We start from the raw sequence: 15699 nt of genomic DNA on the forward strand, positions 1-15699 counted from the left end.
ACATGGATTTTTCGCTTTAACTCTGCACTCCAACCAATTGTTTATTATTTCCCATTTGCTATCAGGCTTTTGTGTATCCTAATAATTGCTGATAAGCAGACCTATGTAACTTGAGAATTTGCTGTGCTCATTTGCTTGTGCATTTTGATCGCCATTCTAATCCTCAGCCCATTGCTTATATTTCCACTTTTTTCTCCCTTTTATATTACATTTCTTTTGCCTTTGCTCCTTCTAGTTTGCTCTCACCTATCACCATGTCTTTTAAACCCCTCATCTCAGATACTTGGTGATCCAAAAACTATACTCAACCCTTCAGTACTCCTCGACCTTACTCTCCTGCTACTGTTTCCCAAGCTTGACTCCCTCAGAGTTAAATCTACAGCTTTCCTCTGTGCTTCCCCTGGCATCTTCGAAGGGCCCATGAAGGCACTATGAGTAGCAATTCCAATTGCCCCATCTGACTCTCCTGCCAAATTTCCCGCCCAACCTTTGGGGTCTAAATCATGCCCATCTCCTTCCATTCCCATTCCTAACCGTGTGGACCTTGCCAGTGGATCAACTTCTACCATTTGTCTCAGCATCTCCCTCCAGAATGTCCATCTGAATGTGAATAAGACCCTTGCCACCCACAAACTTACTGTGGATGATGGCATCGATATCACAGCCTTAATGGAAATTTGGCTGAGGGAGCTCCCTCAAGGATACATGGCCACGTAGCAAGCTTGCTGTTCCTGCAAAGGCTAGGTACAAATTGGTCTCTTTAAGTTACCACACATGTGCGACTGGGCAAAAAGAATCCAGATATGGTGGACAACTGGTTTAACCATTCATGTAGCATTGTTGGGTCTTGCTTTCATCTCCCAAAACTGCTCACTGTTCCAGGATCATCCTTGAACGAAAAGATTGCCCACAGCTTCTTTTCTCTATTGCAAACTACCTTCTTAAATTCCTCTGCTCTGTCTCCTCCACCCTCATCTCAAACAAGTGTTAGGAGCTCATGGACTTCTTTGTCACTAAGATTAGGATCATCCTGCTTCCAACACTTCTCTCCCTTCCCCTAGCCTACAAGGCCAAACTTCCTGTAAAGTTCACCCAACCCTGAACTCATATTGTTATCTGCTTCTCTCCTGCCTCCCCTCATGCTCACCTTGTCCACAAAACCCAACTCCTGCTCACTCAACCCATCTGCCATTAAACTGTTGACCACCCAAATTCCCTTCTTGGTTCCCATGTTAGCTGATGACTTTCACAATTCTTTGTGTTCAAGTAAAATCCTACTCTTCTTCAAATTTGCCAACATCACCCCTCACCATCCTTGCAGACTACCACCCCAACTTCCCTTTTGTCTCCAAAGTCCTTGAATGTGTAGTCGCCTTCTAAAAATGGCCATCATTCCCAGAACTCCATGCTTGAATCCCTCCAGTCGGGTTTCCACCTCTGCCACAATACAGAAATAGCTCAAAGTCACAAGTGACTTTGATGTGACTTTGGCTAAACGTAAAAGGTATCCCCCTCCTTGTCCTTTTTGACCTGTCTGCAGCCTATGACACAGTGGGCCACACCAATGTTTTCAACACTGCTCCTTGTTGTCCAGCTGAATGGAACTGCACTCACCTTGTTCCATTTTCATCTATTTAATCATAGCAAGAGAATTACCTACAAAGGTTTCTCTTTCCATTTTCACACCGTTGCCTCTGGTGCACTCCAAGGATCTATCCTTGGCCACATCCTATTTCTCATCAACATACTGCCCCTTGGCAACACCCAAAAACTCAGTGTCAGTTTCCAGATGTACACTGGCAACACCCAGTTGTACTTCATTGTGACCTCGTTTGACTCCTCCAGTCTCACTAAATTATCAGTCTACTTATCCAACATCTCGTACTGGATGAGCAGCAATTTCCTCCGATTAAATGTTGGGAAGACAGAAGCCATTGTCTTCAGTACCCGCTACAAATTCCATTCCCTAGCTACTGTCTCCATTCCTCCATCAACTGTTTGAGGCTCAACCAGACTGTTTGCAACCTTCTTGCCATATCTGACCCAGAGATGGGCTTCTTCCACGGAACTACAACATTACCAGGACCACCTATTTCCACTTCTGTAAAATTGCCCTACTCCGTCCCGCCCCAGTTCAGTTACTGCTGAAACCCTCATCCATGCCTTTTTTACATTTAGACTTGACTAATCCAATTTACTCCTGGTCAGCCTCTTACATTATATCCTCTGAAAACTTGGTCATCCAAAACTCCGCTGTTTACATCCTTACTTGCAGCAAGTCCTGTTTCTCCCATCACCTCTGTGCTCATTGACCTATATTGACTCCTGATTAAACAATACCTCGATTTTAAAATTCTCATCCTCATTTTCAAATCCTTCCGTGGCCCATCCCTCCTTATCTCTACAATCTTATTCAATCCCACATGCCCCTAGTTATCTGCACTCATCTAATTCTGGCCTTTTGAAATGAGGTTTCACAAAAATAGCACCTCCCTAATGCACTGAATAGTTTGAAGTTGCTGTATTTTGTGGCAGATATGAACAAAGTCGCCACGGAAAGTTAGGCCTTGACCACTGCAGTATAAATATCCTTTTAGCAAAGTGACAAATGTTAACTACTGCCAAATAAATGTTTCTGACAGTGAAGATTAATTGTTACTGTGCGTGGAACTTTATTCCTTAAGGTTTTAATTGTTGGAGATTTAAAAAATGTAAAATTTCAAATCTTATAAACAGATTTACTTTTCCTTTCTGTCTATTTTTATCTCTGTATCCAATTTTTTCAATCCCTTCATTTCTCTTTCTGTACCTGCTTTGACATTCAATCGCCCACTCTAATTATACATTTTTCTCAGTTTTTGTGCTATTAATTTTACAATCCTTCAAGGTTATTGCTTAAGGCAATACACAGTTGCTGCCCTGTTTACTCAAGGCAACAAATGCCTTGTTAACATTATCAGCTCGCACTTTTAGCAACTTATCCTGTAAAAAAAGTTTAAAAGTCTGAACATGCAAGGGCAAGTCTAACCTGCTGTTAGGTGTCCTACAGCAAAATTTGCTCCATATATTCTTCAATGCTAATGTTTTAGGAACAAAAAGACACTCATCATCTGCAACATTTTTATGGACGTTGCAATAATTTACATTTACATAGTGCTGTTAACAAAGAAAATTGTCCCCAGGCATTTCAAACAAAAAAGAGACATAATCTACAGCAGGAAACATTAACAGGGGTGACCCAAAGAGATTACTTTTAAGGACGGTCTTAAAGGTGGAAGTGGGGTGCCACAGAGGTTCAGGGAGGAAATTTCAGGACACAGGGCCCAGATACCAGAATGGGATGAAATGAGGCAGGAATATACAAAAGGCCAGAGTCAGAGGAAGGCAGTACTTTCAGGTGAAAGGGCAGGGAGAGGTGGGGGTTGGAGTGGGATGGTGTTGTAGGGTTGATAGGAACAGTCGGAGATCACAGAGATAGGGAGGTGAAGAACCATGAAAGAAATCAGGCACATGAACAATGGACCCTGAAACAATATGGAGATGTAAGTTTCTCCATTCACTTGACCACTTAAAAGTATTACTGTAATACTACTGGCAAAAAGATAACCTTCGTTTGAAATTGTTTATAATTCATTCTCACAAACAGTTTTACGTCTGGATTACACTTCAGTTAAGAACAATAATGGTTCCAGTTTTTTATTCATTCATGGATTGTGGGCGTCACTGGTTAGGCCGGCATTTATTGCCCATCCCTGATTGCCCTCGAGGTGGTAATGGTAAGCTGCCTTTTTGAACCACTACAGTCCATGTGGTGTAGGTACACCCACAGTGCTGTTAGGGAGGGAGCTCCAGGATTTTGGCCCAGTGACAGTGACGGAATGGCGATATATTTCTAACTTTGCCCTCTCTCTCAATTTGACCGCAAAATTTTCCTGAAAACTGGCATATTACAAATACATTACTAGCAAAAATACCCCCAATGTCAGTTCTAACATGTTTTCCCTGTATGCTGAAGGTAATATATTAGTTTTTACCGATCCCAAAGATGGAATGTTCCACAATAGTTGAGAACTAGGGATATTCATTCCTTGAACAGTGACAAGCAAGGAGTTTCCACAGAACAGAAATAATGACACATTTAAAGCTCCTGGGGAAAAACACCAATCTCCTGAAATACAACTCAAATTAATGTGACTAGACTTCATACCTGGAGCTGATGGGAATCGTCAGCTAAATTATCTTCCCTTCGGCGTGCCTCCTCCAGCAACTGGGCATTTTTTTTCTTCTCCACCTGCTCTTTGTGCTTTAGGTTGGCCAACTTCTTACTTTGTTCCTTCATCTGCCTGTAACAGACGTTTTAATAATAAGAAATGAGACGTTAAAACGTTTGTACCCAAGTCAGTACCTTCTGCAGCAGAGCACTGGACTCAGAGGGATTCCAGCACAACAAAAGTACACTCCTCTATTGCCTGAAAATAGAGTGACAACAATTGAGTAGTAGACCAAATGCTAAGTTTAGGGTTACAAAAATAAAAGATGAAGAATTTCATTGATTCACCTGTTTAACTGGAACTTATGAGATACTTGCGAATAGGGACAGAAGGATACAACTAAAACTTGTTCACATCTAGCTCCAATTTACAGGCGAATTAAACACAAAATTTAATTTCAGTCTCACCCTACGAGTTTCAAGTCAGAATATATTTTCATTAAAGACAACAACAGTTTCCAGTTCACCCTCTCCATAAACCTACTTTAGGGTTTTGAAAATCAGGGTGCACAAACAAATCAGTAGCAGCAGCCAAACCAAAAATAAAAATACCTGGAAAAACTCAGCAGGTCTGGCAGCATTTGCGGAGAGGAACACAGTTAACGTTTCAAGTCCATATGACTCTTCAACAGAACTAAGTAAAAATAGAAGACAGGTGAAATATAAGCTGGGTTGAGGGGGGTGGGGACAAGTAGAGCTGGATAGAGGACCAGCAATAGTTGGAGATAGCCAAAAGATGTCATAGACAAAAGGACAAAGAGGTGTTGGAGGTAGTGGTATTATCTAAGGATCGTGCTAATTAAGGGTAGAAAGCAGGACAAGCAAGATACAGATAGCCTTAGTGGGGATGGGGTGGGATGAAGGAATTAAAAAAGGCTAAAAGGTAGAGATAAAACAATGGATGGAAATACATTTAAAAATAATGGAAATAGGTGGGAAAAGAAAAATCTATATAAATTATTGGGAAAAAAAAGGGGGATGGAGGAGAGAGTTCATGATCTAAAATTGTTGAAATCAATATTCAGTCCAGAAGGCTGTAAAGTGCCTAGTCGGAAGATAAGGTGCTGTTCCTCCAGTTTGCGTTCAGCTTCACTGGAACAATGCAGCAGGCCAAGGACGGACATGTGGGCATGAGAGCAGGATGGAGTGTTGAAATGGCAAGCGACAGGGAGGTTTTGGTAATGCTTGCTGACAGACCGAAGGTGTTCTGGAAAGCGGTCACCAAGTCTGCGTTTTGTCTCTCCAATGTAAAGGAAACCACATTGGGAGCAACAAATGCAGTAGACTAAATTGAGGAAAGTGCAAGTGAAATGCTGCTTCACTTGAAAGGAGTGTTTGGGCCCTTGGAGGAGAGGGGAAGTAAAGGGGCAGGTGTTGCACCTTCTACGGTTGCGTGGGAAGGTGCCGTGGGAGGGGGTTGAGGTGTAGGGGGTGATGGAGTGGACCAGGATGTCCCGGAGGGAATGATCCCTGCGGAATGCCGTCGGGGGTGGGGGGACGGTAAAGGGAAGATGGTGGTGGCATCATACTGGAGTCGGTGGAAATGGCGGAGGATGATCCTTTGAATGCGGAGACTGGTGGGGTGATAAGTGAGGACAAGGGAGACACTATCATGGTTCTGGGAGGGAGAGGAAGGTGTGAGGGCGGATGCGGGGGAGATGGGCCGGACACGGTTGAGGGCCCTGTCAACCACTGTGGGTGGAAAACCTCGGTTAAGGAAGAAGGAAGACATGTCAGAGGAACTGTTTTTGAAAGTGGCATCATCAGAACAGATGTGACGGAGATGAAGGAACTGAGAGAATGGGCTGTAGTCGAGGTAGCTGTGGGAGTCGGTAGGCTTGTAATGGATATTGGTGGACAGTCTATCACCAGAAATTGAGACAGAGAGGTCAAGGAATGGAAGGGAAGTGACAGAGACGGACCACGTGAAAATGAGGGAGGGGTGGAAATTGGAAGCAAAATTAATAAATTTTTCCAGGTCCAGACGAGAGCATGAAGCAGCACCGAAGTAATCATCGATGTACTGGAGAAAGAGTTGTGGGAAGGGGCCGGAGAAAGACTGGAACAAGGAACGTTCCACAAACCCCATAAAGAGACAGGCATAGCTGAGGCCTATGCGGGTACCCATGGCCATGCCTTTTATTTGGAGGAAGTGAGAGGAGTTTAAGGAGAAATTGTTCAGTGTAAGAACAAGTTCAGCCAGATGGAGGAGAGTAGTGGTGGATGGGGATTGTTCGGGCCTCTGTTCGAGGAAGAAGCAGAGAGCCATCAGATCATCCCGGTGGGGAATGGAGGTGTAGAGGGATTGGACTTCCATGGTGAAGTGGAGGCGGTTGGGGCCAGGGAACTGGAAATTGTTGACATGATGTAGGGTGTCAGAGGAATCACGGATGTAGGTGGGAAGGGACTGGACAAGGGGAGAGAGAATGGAATCAAGATAGCAAGAAATGAGTTCCGTGGGGCAGGAACAGGCTGACACGATCAGTAACAGTCCTGGAAACAATGGCTTGATGTTCAGTGTGAGGTCATGGTCCAGGGGGAGGTAGGAAGAAGGGTCTGCGAGTTGACGCTCAGCCTCTGCAAGGTAGAGGTCAGTGTGCCAGACAACAACAGCACCACCCTTGTCAGCAGGTTTGATGACAATGTTGGGGTTGGACCTGAGAGAACGGAGTGCAGCAAGTTCAGAGAGAGACAGGTTAGAGTGGGTGAGAGGAGCAGAAATTGAGACGACTAATGTCACGCTAACAGTTCTCAATGAAAAGATCAAAAGAAGGTAAGAATCCAGAGGGAGGGGTCCAGGTGGAGGGAGAATATTGGAGGTGGGTAAAAGGATCCATTGAACGGGGAGAGGACTCCTGCCCAAAGAATTGAGCATGGAGACGAAGACAGCAGAAGAAAAGTTCAGCATCGTGCCGAGCCCGAAATTAATTGAGATGAGGGCGTAAGGGTATGAAACTAAGCCCTTGGCTGAGCACTGAACGTTCAGCATCGGAGAGGGGAAGGTCACGGGGAATGGTGAATACACGGCCGGGGCTGGGATTGGAAGACAGGAAGGGGACATAGGGTCCGGCAGCGGTGGAGGGTCCTGGACGGGTGCTGGTGTCTATGAGTTGTTGGAGCTTGCGTTCCTTTGCACCTGAAAAAAAGAGACAAAGTTTCTTGTTGAGGCGTCGGATGAGACGAAGAATAAAATGAAACTGGGGGCACGCGCAGCTTAGAAAAAGGATGCGGCAGTGCTGCTGGAGGGAGATGTCGAGTGTGTTCACATGGTGGCGCATAGCACTGAGTGTGGATCTCAGAATGCGACGAGAACAGCAGTCCGAGGAGCATTGTATGTCCCGGAGATACGTAAAATCCTGAGTGGGTTCGAAACATGAGGGATGGAACTTCAGTTGAAATCCACGTGGGATAAGTTGGAGATGGAGACAGTCACTGAGGAAGGAAATATAGCTGTGTAACCGGGTTTTAGTAAACACCTTGTCAAACACCAGGAGAGAAATGGATAGCAATGAAGGTGAAGAAGGCAAAAGAGATACGGAAATTCTGTCGGAGAGAAGAGCAATACTTCTTCAAGGTAGGCATTCCTTGAAGAGAAGTGGCAGTCAATTAAACACTAAGCTCAAAGCAAAAAACTGCAGATGCTGGAAATCCAAAACAAAAATAAAAGTACCCGGAAAAACTCAGCAGGTCTGGCAGCATCTGCGGGGAGGAACATAGTTAACGTTTTGAGTCCGTATGACTCTTCAACAGTACTAACTAAGAAGAAAAGAGAGGTGAAATATATTTACATATATATATATATATTATATATGTACATATAAAAGAAATATTTTTTTTCCAATAATTTATATAGATTTTTTTCCCACCTATTTCCTTTATTTTTAAATGTATTTCCATCCATTGTTTTATCTCTACCTTTTAGCCTATTTCGATCCTTTCCCTTCACCCCACCCCCACTATGGCTATCTGTACCTTGCTTGTCCTGCTTTCTACCATTAATTAGCACATTCCTTAGATAATATCACCACCTCCAAAACCTCTTTGTCCTTTTGCCCATGACATCTTTTGGCAATCTCCACCTATCACTGGCCCTCTATCCAACTCTACTTGGCCCAGCTTATGTTTCACCTCTCTTCTATTTTTACTTAGTTCTGTTGAAGAGTCATACGGACTTAAAACGTTAACTGTGTTCCTCTCCACAAATGCTGCCAGACCTGCTGAGTTTTTCCAGGTATTTTTATTTTTGATTTGGATTTCCAGCATCTGCAGTTTTTTGCTTTTATTTTATAGTAGCAGCAGCCATCTAGCTCTTCTTGCAGGCTAACTGGGAATATCATAGAATTTGATACTACAGGAGGAGGGTCATTTTGCTCATCATGCCTGTGCCAGCTCTTTGAAAAAAGCTTTCCAATTAGTCCCATTGCTCAGCTCTTTTCCCATAGCCTGCAAAATTTTCTTTTTAAGAATATATCCAATTCTCTATTGAAAGTTATTATTGAATCTGCCTCCGTCACCCTTTCAGGCAGTACACTCCAGATCACAGCAAATCTACTACTCATGTCCTTACTCATATTAAGTCCTATTCTCACCCTTGTTTTGAATCTTCCATGACTTAGGTCCCCCCTATCTCTGCAATCTGCGTAAAAATACTTCCCATCACCACTCTGTTTCTTTTGCCAGCTACCTTAAATATGTGAATACCATCTGCACCCTCTCTGAGGCCTTAACATCCTTTCTAAAGTGTGGTGTCTGGACTTTCATTTTTTCAATTCCACAAAAATGTGGGGTGAAATTGGTTCATGTGGGTGCTGTGCAGACTGTCAGCTTCCCAGGGGTAGGTAGTGCCACAGACCCATTGATTATCACTGAAGAACGCCACACAGGTGGTAGCCCACAGTGCTGCTTGCCCACTGGAAGTGACACTACACAAATAAATCTTCCCCAGAATGTATCACAATAATGATATTTCTTTCTTCCAGCCAAGTTGAGAACAACAGACAGTCATTCCCTTCGCTTTTCTACATCAGTCCTGACAGGTCAACCTGATGCTTCAAAATGCTTTCTAGAATTTGTAGAGTTAGCGCAATATTTAACAAAAGATCGAGTACATGAATCTTTAAACTATTCATGAACTGTGCAAAAATTATCTTTTAGTATATTAATTAAAAGTATCAGTTTTGTGATTTTTACCATTATTCTTTTTCCAAATTTCAGGAATATAATTAAGCAGTACTATTAGGATTTCATGAAAGCTCATGACTGTGATTCTTAACATAAAAGTCCCTGATGTCAGGCAAGCCATCAGGAGGAAGCAGCAAAGTGAGAACCTCCTGCAAAGTATGAATAGGCAAGTAAACTTAAAACTGTTCTTTCAGACTACCAGGAGCAGTTACATGCATGTTAACAGAAGAGAGAGGGCTGGGAGCAGATATCTTAGTTATATTATCAAATAACATAAGGGGAAATTTTAACTGGAAATAGGATTTGGCTGGAAGGCGATCAAGGGAGCAGCAAACCCACATTTCAGCAGTATAAGGCACACCTGATTGTGCCAGAAGCAGGTCACTCACCCAGTTACGGGGTGAATTTCCAGTGGGCCTCCTAAGACTTACGTAAAGGATGAATGCACCAACTAAAGGGAAAACTGCATTCATCTTTGCCAGAATGCTGACTAATACTGCTGCAAAGAGCAGATTCTTCCAAATGAGTCGCATGGTTGCTGCCAAGATCTTCAATATCTCCCCAGAGGTCATAGTAGAAGAAGTGAGGTAAGAAGCATTGTTCTATTTCCCTGGAATGGAAAGAGGATTACAAAAACATCTATGGCATCTTTTGGCGATCTCCACCTATCATTGGCCCTCTATCCAGCTCTACCTGTCCCACTCCCCCCTTAAACCAGCTTATATTTCACCTCATTTCTATTTTTCCTTAGTTCTGGTGAAGAGTCATACGGACTCGCAACGTTAACTGCATTTCCTCTCCGCAGATGCTGTCAGACCTGCTGAGTTTTTCCAGGTACTTTTGTTTTTGTTTTGGATTTACAGCATCCATAGTTTTTTGCTTTTACCTACATACATCAGGCTTGGAGAGAGATGGCTAAACTTGAGATTATCACCCCAAACTCCAATCGCCCAAGAACAGCAGCAAGGGTGAGCACAGCTCTCAATTTCTTTACCTCGCTGCATAACATCTGACAACAGTCTTTCCCACTCCCTGGGCACCCTGAACGCTTCTCTCCTCCCCACCACGTCCTTCTCCACCAATCACAACAGCACACAATATAGCATACTTTACAACTCTTATTCAAAACAAACAGTCACCTCGTGCTTTTTGCTTAAAACATTCAGTTATCACATGGTTGTAATTGTGTGTTGGACAGCACTAGAGAAGGAAGTAGTACCATATGAGAAGGAGCAGACTAAGATGATCTACGGGGATTACAAAAACAGGATTACAGTGCATGTACATAAATGCGCAAAGTGTGATGAATAAGGTTGGTGAACCACAAGCACAGATAGCAGTATGGGGATATGATGCAGCAGCAATAACTGAAATGTGACTTAAAAATGGTGAGGACTCAGTGCTTAATGTACAAGGGTATAAAATGTTCAGAAAAGATGGAGAAGGAAAAAAGGGTGGTGGGATGGCAGTAATGATCAGGGAAGATATTGTAGTATTGGAATGAAAGGATTTCCTTGAGGGGACAAGGGCAGAATCCATTTGGTTAGAGTTGAGAAGCAAAAATAGTAAGGTCACACTACTTGGGGTATTCTATAGGCCACTAAATACTGAGAGAGACAGAGCGGGAGAGAGAGAGAAAGAGAGAGACAGAGAGAGAGAGACAGAGCGGGAGAGAGAGAGAGATAAAGAGAGAGCGAGACAGAGAGAAAACAAGAAACCTACATGAAAATGACAGATGTGCAAGAACTAAAAAGTGGTGATACTGTGGGGCTTAGCACAAATATTGATTGGGATAATATTAAGGGTAAGGAAGGGGAAGAATTTCTGAACTGTGTTCAGGAGAAATTCCTTGATCAGTATGTCCTCAATCCAACTAGAAAGGAGGCATTGCTGGATCTGGTGCTGGGAAATGGGGTAGGCCAAGTGGATCAGGTTTCTGTGGGGGAACATTTGGGTACGAGTGATCATCAAGGTTTAGATTAGTAATGGAGAAGGAGGAGGAAAAATCTAATTAGAACTCCTAAATTTCAAAGGGGTTAATTTCAATGTGATGAGAAGACATGTAGCCAGGGTGAAATGGAATCAGAGACTGACAGGAAAAACTAACGGAACAATGGGTGATCTTTAAGGAAGAGATGCTTCAGGTACAGACTGGGTATATTCCGACAAGGGCGAAAAGTAAGGGAGCCAAAAACAGGGCTCCTTGGAAAATGAGGGAGATAGATTATGATGAAACAAAAAAGATGTATGGTGCATATCAGGTGAGTTCTTCAAGTGAAAATTAGGTCAAATACAATAGGTTGAGGGGGGAGGTGAAGAGTGTGGCAAAGAGAGGGCATGAGAACAGAACGGCAGTCAACATAAAAGGGAATCCAAAAATCTTCTGCCAGCATGTAAATATTAATGGGGTCGTGTGGGGAGGAGTGGGCCCAATTACGGATAAATAGGGTGATGTATGCTTAGAGGTGGAGGGCAAGGCTAAAATACTTAATAACTTATTTGGATTGGTATTTACAAAGGAAAAGGAATCTGATAAGTTATCAGTATATGCGGAGATAGTGGAGGCAATGGGTAGTGTGAGAATTGAAAGTGAGGTGGTACTGGAAAGGCTAGCTATGCTGAGGGTAGATAAATTATCTGGTCTGGATGGCTTGCATTCCACATTGCTAAAAGAAGTGGGGATGGAGATAGTGGAAGGGTTTGCCTTAATTTTTCCAAACTCCCCTAGATAAGAGGGAGGTGCCAGAGGATTAGCGAGTGGAAACCATGACACACTTATTCAAGAAAAGGTGCAAGGACAGTCCTGGCAACTACAGGCTGGTGAGTCTAATATCAGCAGCGGGTAAGGCTTTAGAATCCTTAATCAGGGAAGAAATCAACAGGCACTTGGAGAGGTTGGATTTAAATAAGGAGAGCCAGCATGTATTAGTAAAAGGCAGATGGTGCTTGACTAATCTAATTGAATTTTTTGATCAAGTACCAAAGAAGGTTGATGAAGGGAATGCAGTGGATGTTGTCTACATGGATTTTTGACAAACAACCACATAAAGGGCTGGTTAATAAAATTGAAGTTTATGGAATAGGATGGCCAATGTGCAACTGGATTTAAAAAAATAGTTTAAGGGCAGAAAGCATGAGTCATGAGAGATGGCTGTCTTTTGGACTGGAGGGTGGTAGACAGTGGTGTTCCCCAGGACCATTGCTTTTTTTTTGCTTTAGATAAATGGCTTGGATCTTGGAATACAGACAGACTAAAATTTCAAAATTTGCCAATGATACCAAATTTGGAGGTGTGGCTAACAGTGGGGATAACACCAACCAACTGCAACTGGTCCTAGATAAGCTAGCATATTGGACAGACAAGTGGTAAAGGAAAGTAAATACAGAGAAATGTGAGATAATGCATTTGGGCAGAAGGGTTGGGGAGAGTGCAAAAGCACGACCACTTGGCTCAGAAAGCAGAAGGTCTTCTTAAAGACAACTGCAGCTAGACTACCTGAAAAAATAGATTATGAGATAGCTCAATCCCCTGCTTTCATTAATAGTATATAAATGATTGAGAATTCAATGAATTCAACCTGACAATATATGATCAATGGACTTTAACACAAAATGTAGTGTGCAGAAGACCTTTCATTTATATTCTATAAATTAATGAGACATGCATTTTACAATGTATTTTAATTATTTGAATGCTGAAGTGATCATTGTACTTCTTTATTTTAATGATTGCCCATAACTATGTCATGAATTATGATCACTTGCTTTATTCATATCATCATCACAATTCAGCACCTGCAGCCATGATAATTTTTCAATAAACCAATCATCTATCTATCTATCTAACTGCAGAAATCAGTGACCCTTCCTGCAAAAACGCAGCCTTTTCATGCACTGCGTTCTTCAGACACATCCAGGAAACTATCGCTTGGTCAATGGCTCTTCTACATGTGGTGGCTCTCATGACCCCTATAGTTTGCAGTAGTGGAGTTAATATCAAAAGAGAATAAGAAAAAAAAATCACAACATAATGAAGCTTTGAAGAAGAAATGCTATTTTGCTCTCGGTTTTCTTCGAAGTTCTGCTCAAAAAGCATTAATCTTTGCAAATTCATAGAAAATCAGGTTTCCAGATGTTAACTTAAAGAAAAGATGCACACATTTAGAAAGCAAAGAAAAAATGTCCTGTAGTACTCAAAGGATTAAATACTAAACAGCAGACAACTTTCATTTGCCTCAACATAGTTTTGATTGAAAGTGCACATGCAGTTATATATAACTTTATTCCTGGAACCTATCATAACTGATTCAGTTGACAGTTCACAAGGGAATCCACATGATCTCTTCCCTGGAAAGCCTCTTATTTTACTCAGTTTAAAAAAAACAAAATTAACAAAGCAGCCTCTGCTATGAAGGAATGCAAAGGTAATTAGGTATGAGGATATTGACAAGCTAGACAACTGATCAGTTCAACATGCCCCTGAATTGATTTAAATGTAGCATAGATGTGGGAATCGTAACTGGATCAGAAATCTTGTTTTTCTATTTTATGACTCACTGGTGCAGAGACAAATGCATTTTTTATGATGGGTGATGTTTTGATGCAAATATCAATCCTGCCAGCATTACTTTAAGACAGGAATAACCTGCAAAAGGCCAGGAACTAATGCACTACAGCACCTTGTGTTCCTTGAATATATTTCTGAAGTCTAAGCTTTGCTGTTCACATTAATATTTTTGGATCTCAAGTAGGAAATTCATGCTAACATAATACCCACAAGTCTACTTGCTCCCTTGTGAGATTCTGTGAGAGAAACCTTAAACTCTTTAATGTCACACAATGGATTATGTAACAGCTTGGTTCAATTATGTGATTATGTCACCATATTTTTCCTTGTGTCATCTCCACGGCAGCTGGCATGACTGATAGGCTACACTAGGAGCTTAAACTGTCAGGGGTGATGGCAGCATTTCTCCTACAAGGAAACAATAACAATAAAGGCTATCTGTAAGACAAGTATAATCCCAACAACCATTCAATCACAATAATGTGAAGTCACACAGTACTAATATTTCAAATAGAAATGCCACATTTTCTCTGTATAACTTCCAAATGAAGCCAACTATATTGTGTTAGAACCATATCTCTTTAAACTGGATTTTACTTTTTAAAATATGGAAGGACATTGCATATTTAAACATTGGAGGCTGCCTAAGAGTTTTTTTTATAAAAAGGGTCATAAGTTCACATTGGCACTATAAACATGCAGGCCTCTTCCAAGAAATCACCTGAGTTATATAGGACTTGAGAGGGAGTTTTGTTTGTTTTGAACTGCAGCACTCTTTAGTTAGTGAAAAGCTAGAAGACAAAAAGACAATCACATGGCAGAGACAAATCTTAAACTTGAGCCTTGATTTTGCTTGCAGTCTTGTTGGGGAAAGACTGAGAACAGAAGGCTACCCTGACAAGCTCACTCTCTTTCCTCTCCTCTTTGTGAAACCATATGTAGTTTTCAACCTGAAGCCAGATAATCCTCATTTGAGTGTAAAGGCAAAATAATGCTCTGGAGAAGAGTCATACGGACTCGAAACGTTAACTCTATTTTTCTCTCCACAGATGCTGTCAGGCCTGCTGAGTTTTTCCAGCATTTTTTGTTTTTGTTTCTCATTCGAGTGTAGTTTGTCTGCATAATTTTGGACTTGCTAACTGAGACAGGAAGAACTGGTCCAGCTTTACTCTCCTCACACTGAAGCACCATTAGTGAACTTCCTGACATCTACTGGGCTCAGCCCGAGGGAAGTTCAGACTGACAGCATCGAACCTCCGTGAACTTTAATTTATTTTTCCTTTCTAAGATTTTTTTCCATCCGCCCAACTCTGCAGAGACTACCTGTGTGACTTTTGTTTGTCTGTGCATGTGTGTGTGTGTGTGTGTGTGTGCGTGCATGCTGGGGAAGCTTAAAAGGGTGAGTTAGTTCCACTTCCGTATTACAGTAGTGTGTCAATCAGTTCTTGAAACTTATTTAAAATTAGTTATGTTTTATAATAAATTAATCATTGAGTTTTTTGAAAGAAGCCTGGCCAGAGTCTCTTACCTTCTGGGTACTAGAATTATAGCACACAATTGGCCTTTTTGGTGAGAAAATTAAACATTCAAATTAATGGTATGACCTGCAGAGCAGTGGGGCTTGATAATTTGCACACTCCTCCCATCCTGGTCGTAACAATACACAGATGTGCACTGCATG

At 42.0% G+C, this 15699-nt stretch overlaps 1 protein-coding gene across 12 annotated transcripts in view; it reads right to left on the bottom strand.

Moving 5' to 3' along the window:
• Window positions 1-15699, bottom strand: part of erc1b (ELKS/RAB6-interacting/CAST family member 1b) — a 1202158-nt gene that overhangs the window by 880218 nt on the left and 306241 nt on the right. For all 12 annotated transcript variants that reach the window (XM_041215847.1, XM_041215845.1, XM_041215843.1 and 9 more), the window contains one exon: window positions 4208-4343. In XM_041215847.1, the coding sequence (XP_041071781.1) occupies window positions 4208-4343 (136 nt within the window). The remainder of the gene's footprint in view (window positions 1-4207; window positions 4344-15699) is intronic.

This window comes from Carcharodon carcharias, chromosome 21, assembly GCF_017639515.1.
Source record: "Carcharodon carcharias isolate sCarCar2 chromosome 21, sCarCar2.pri, whole genome shotgun sequence".
Classification (NCBI taxonomy): Eukaryota; Metazoa; Chordata; class Chondrichthyes; order Lamniformes; family Lamnidae; genus Carcharodon; species Carcharodon carcharias.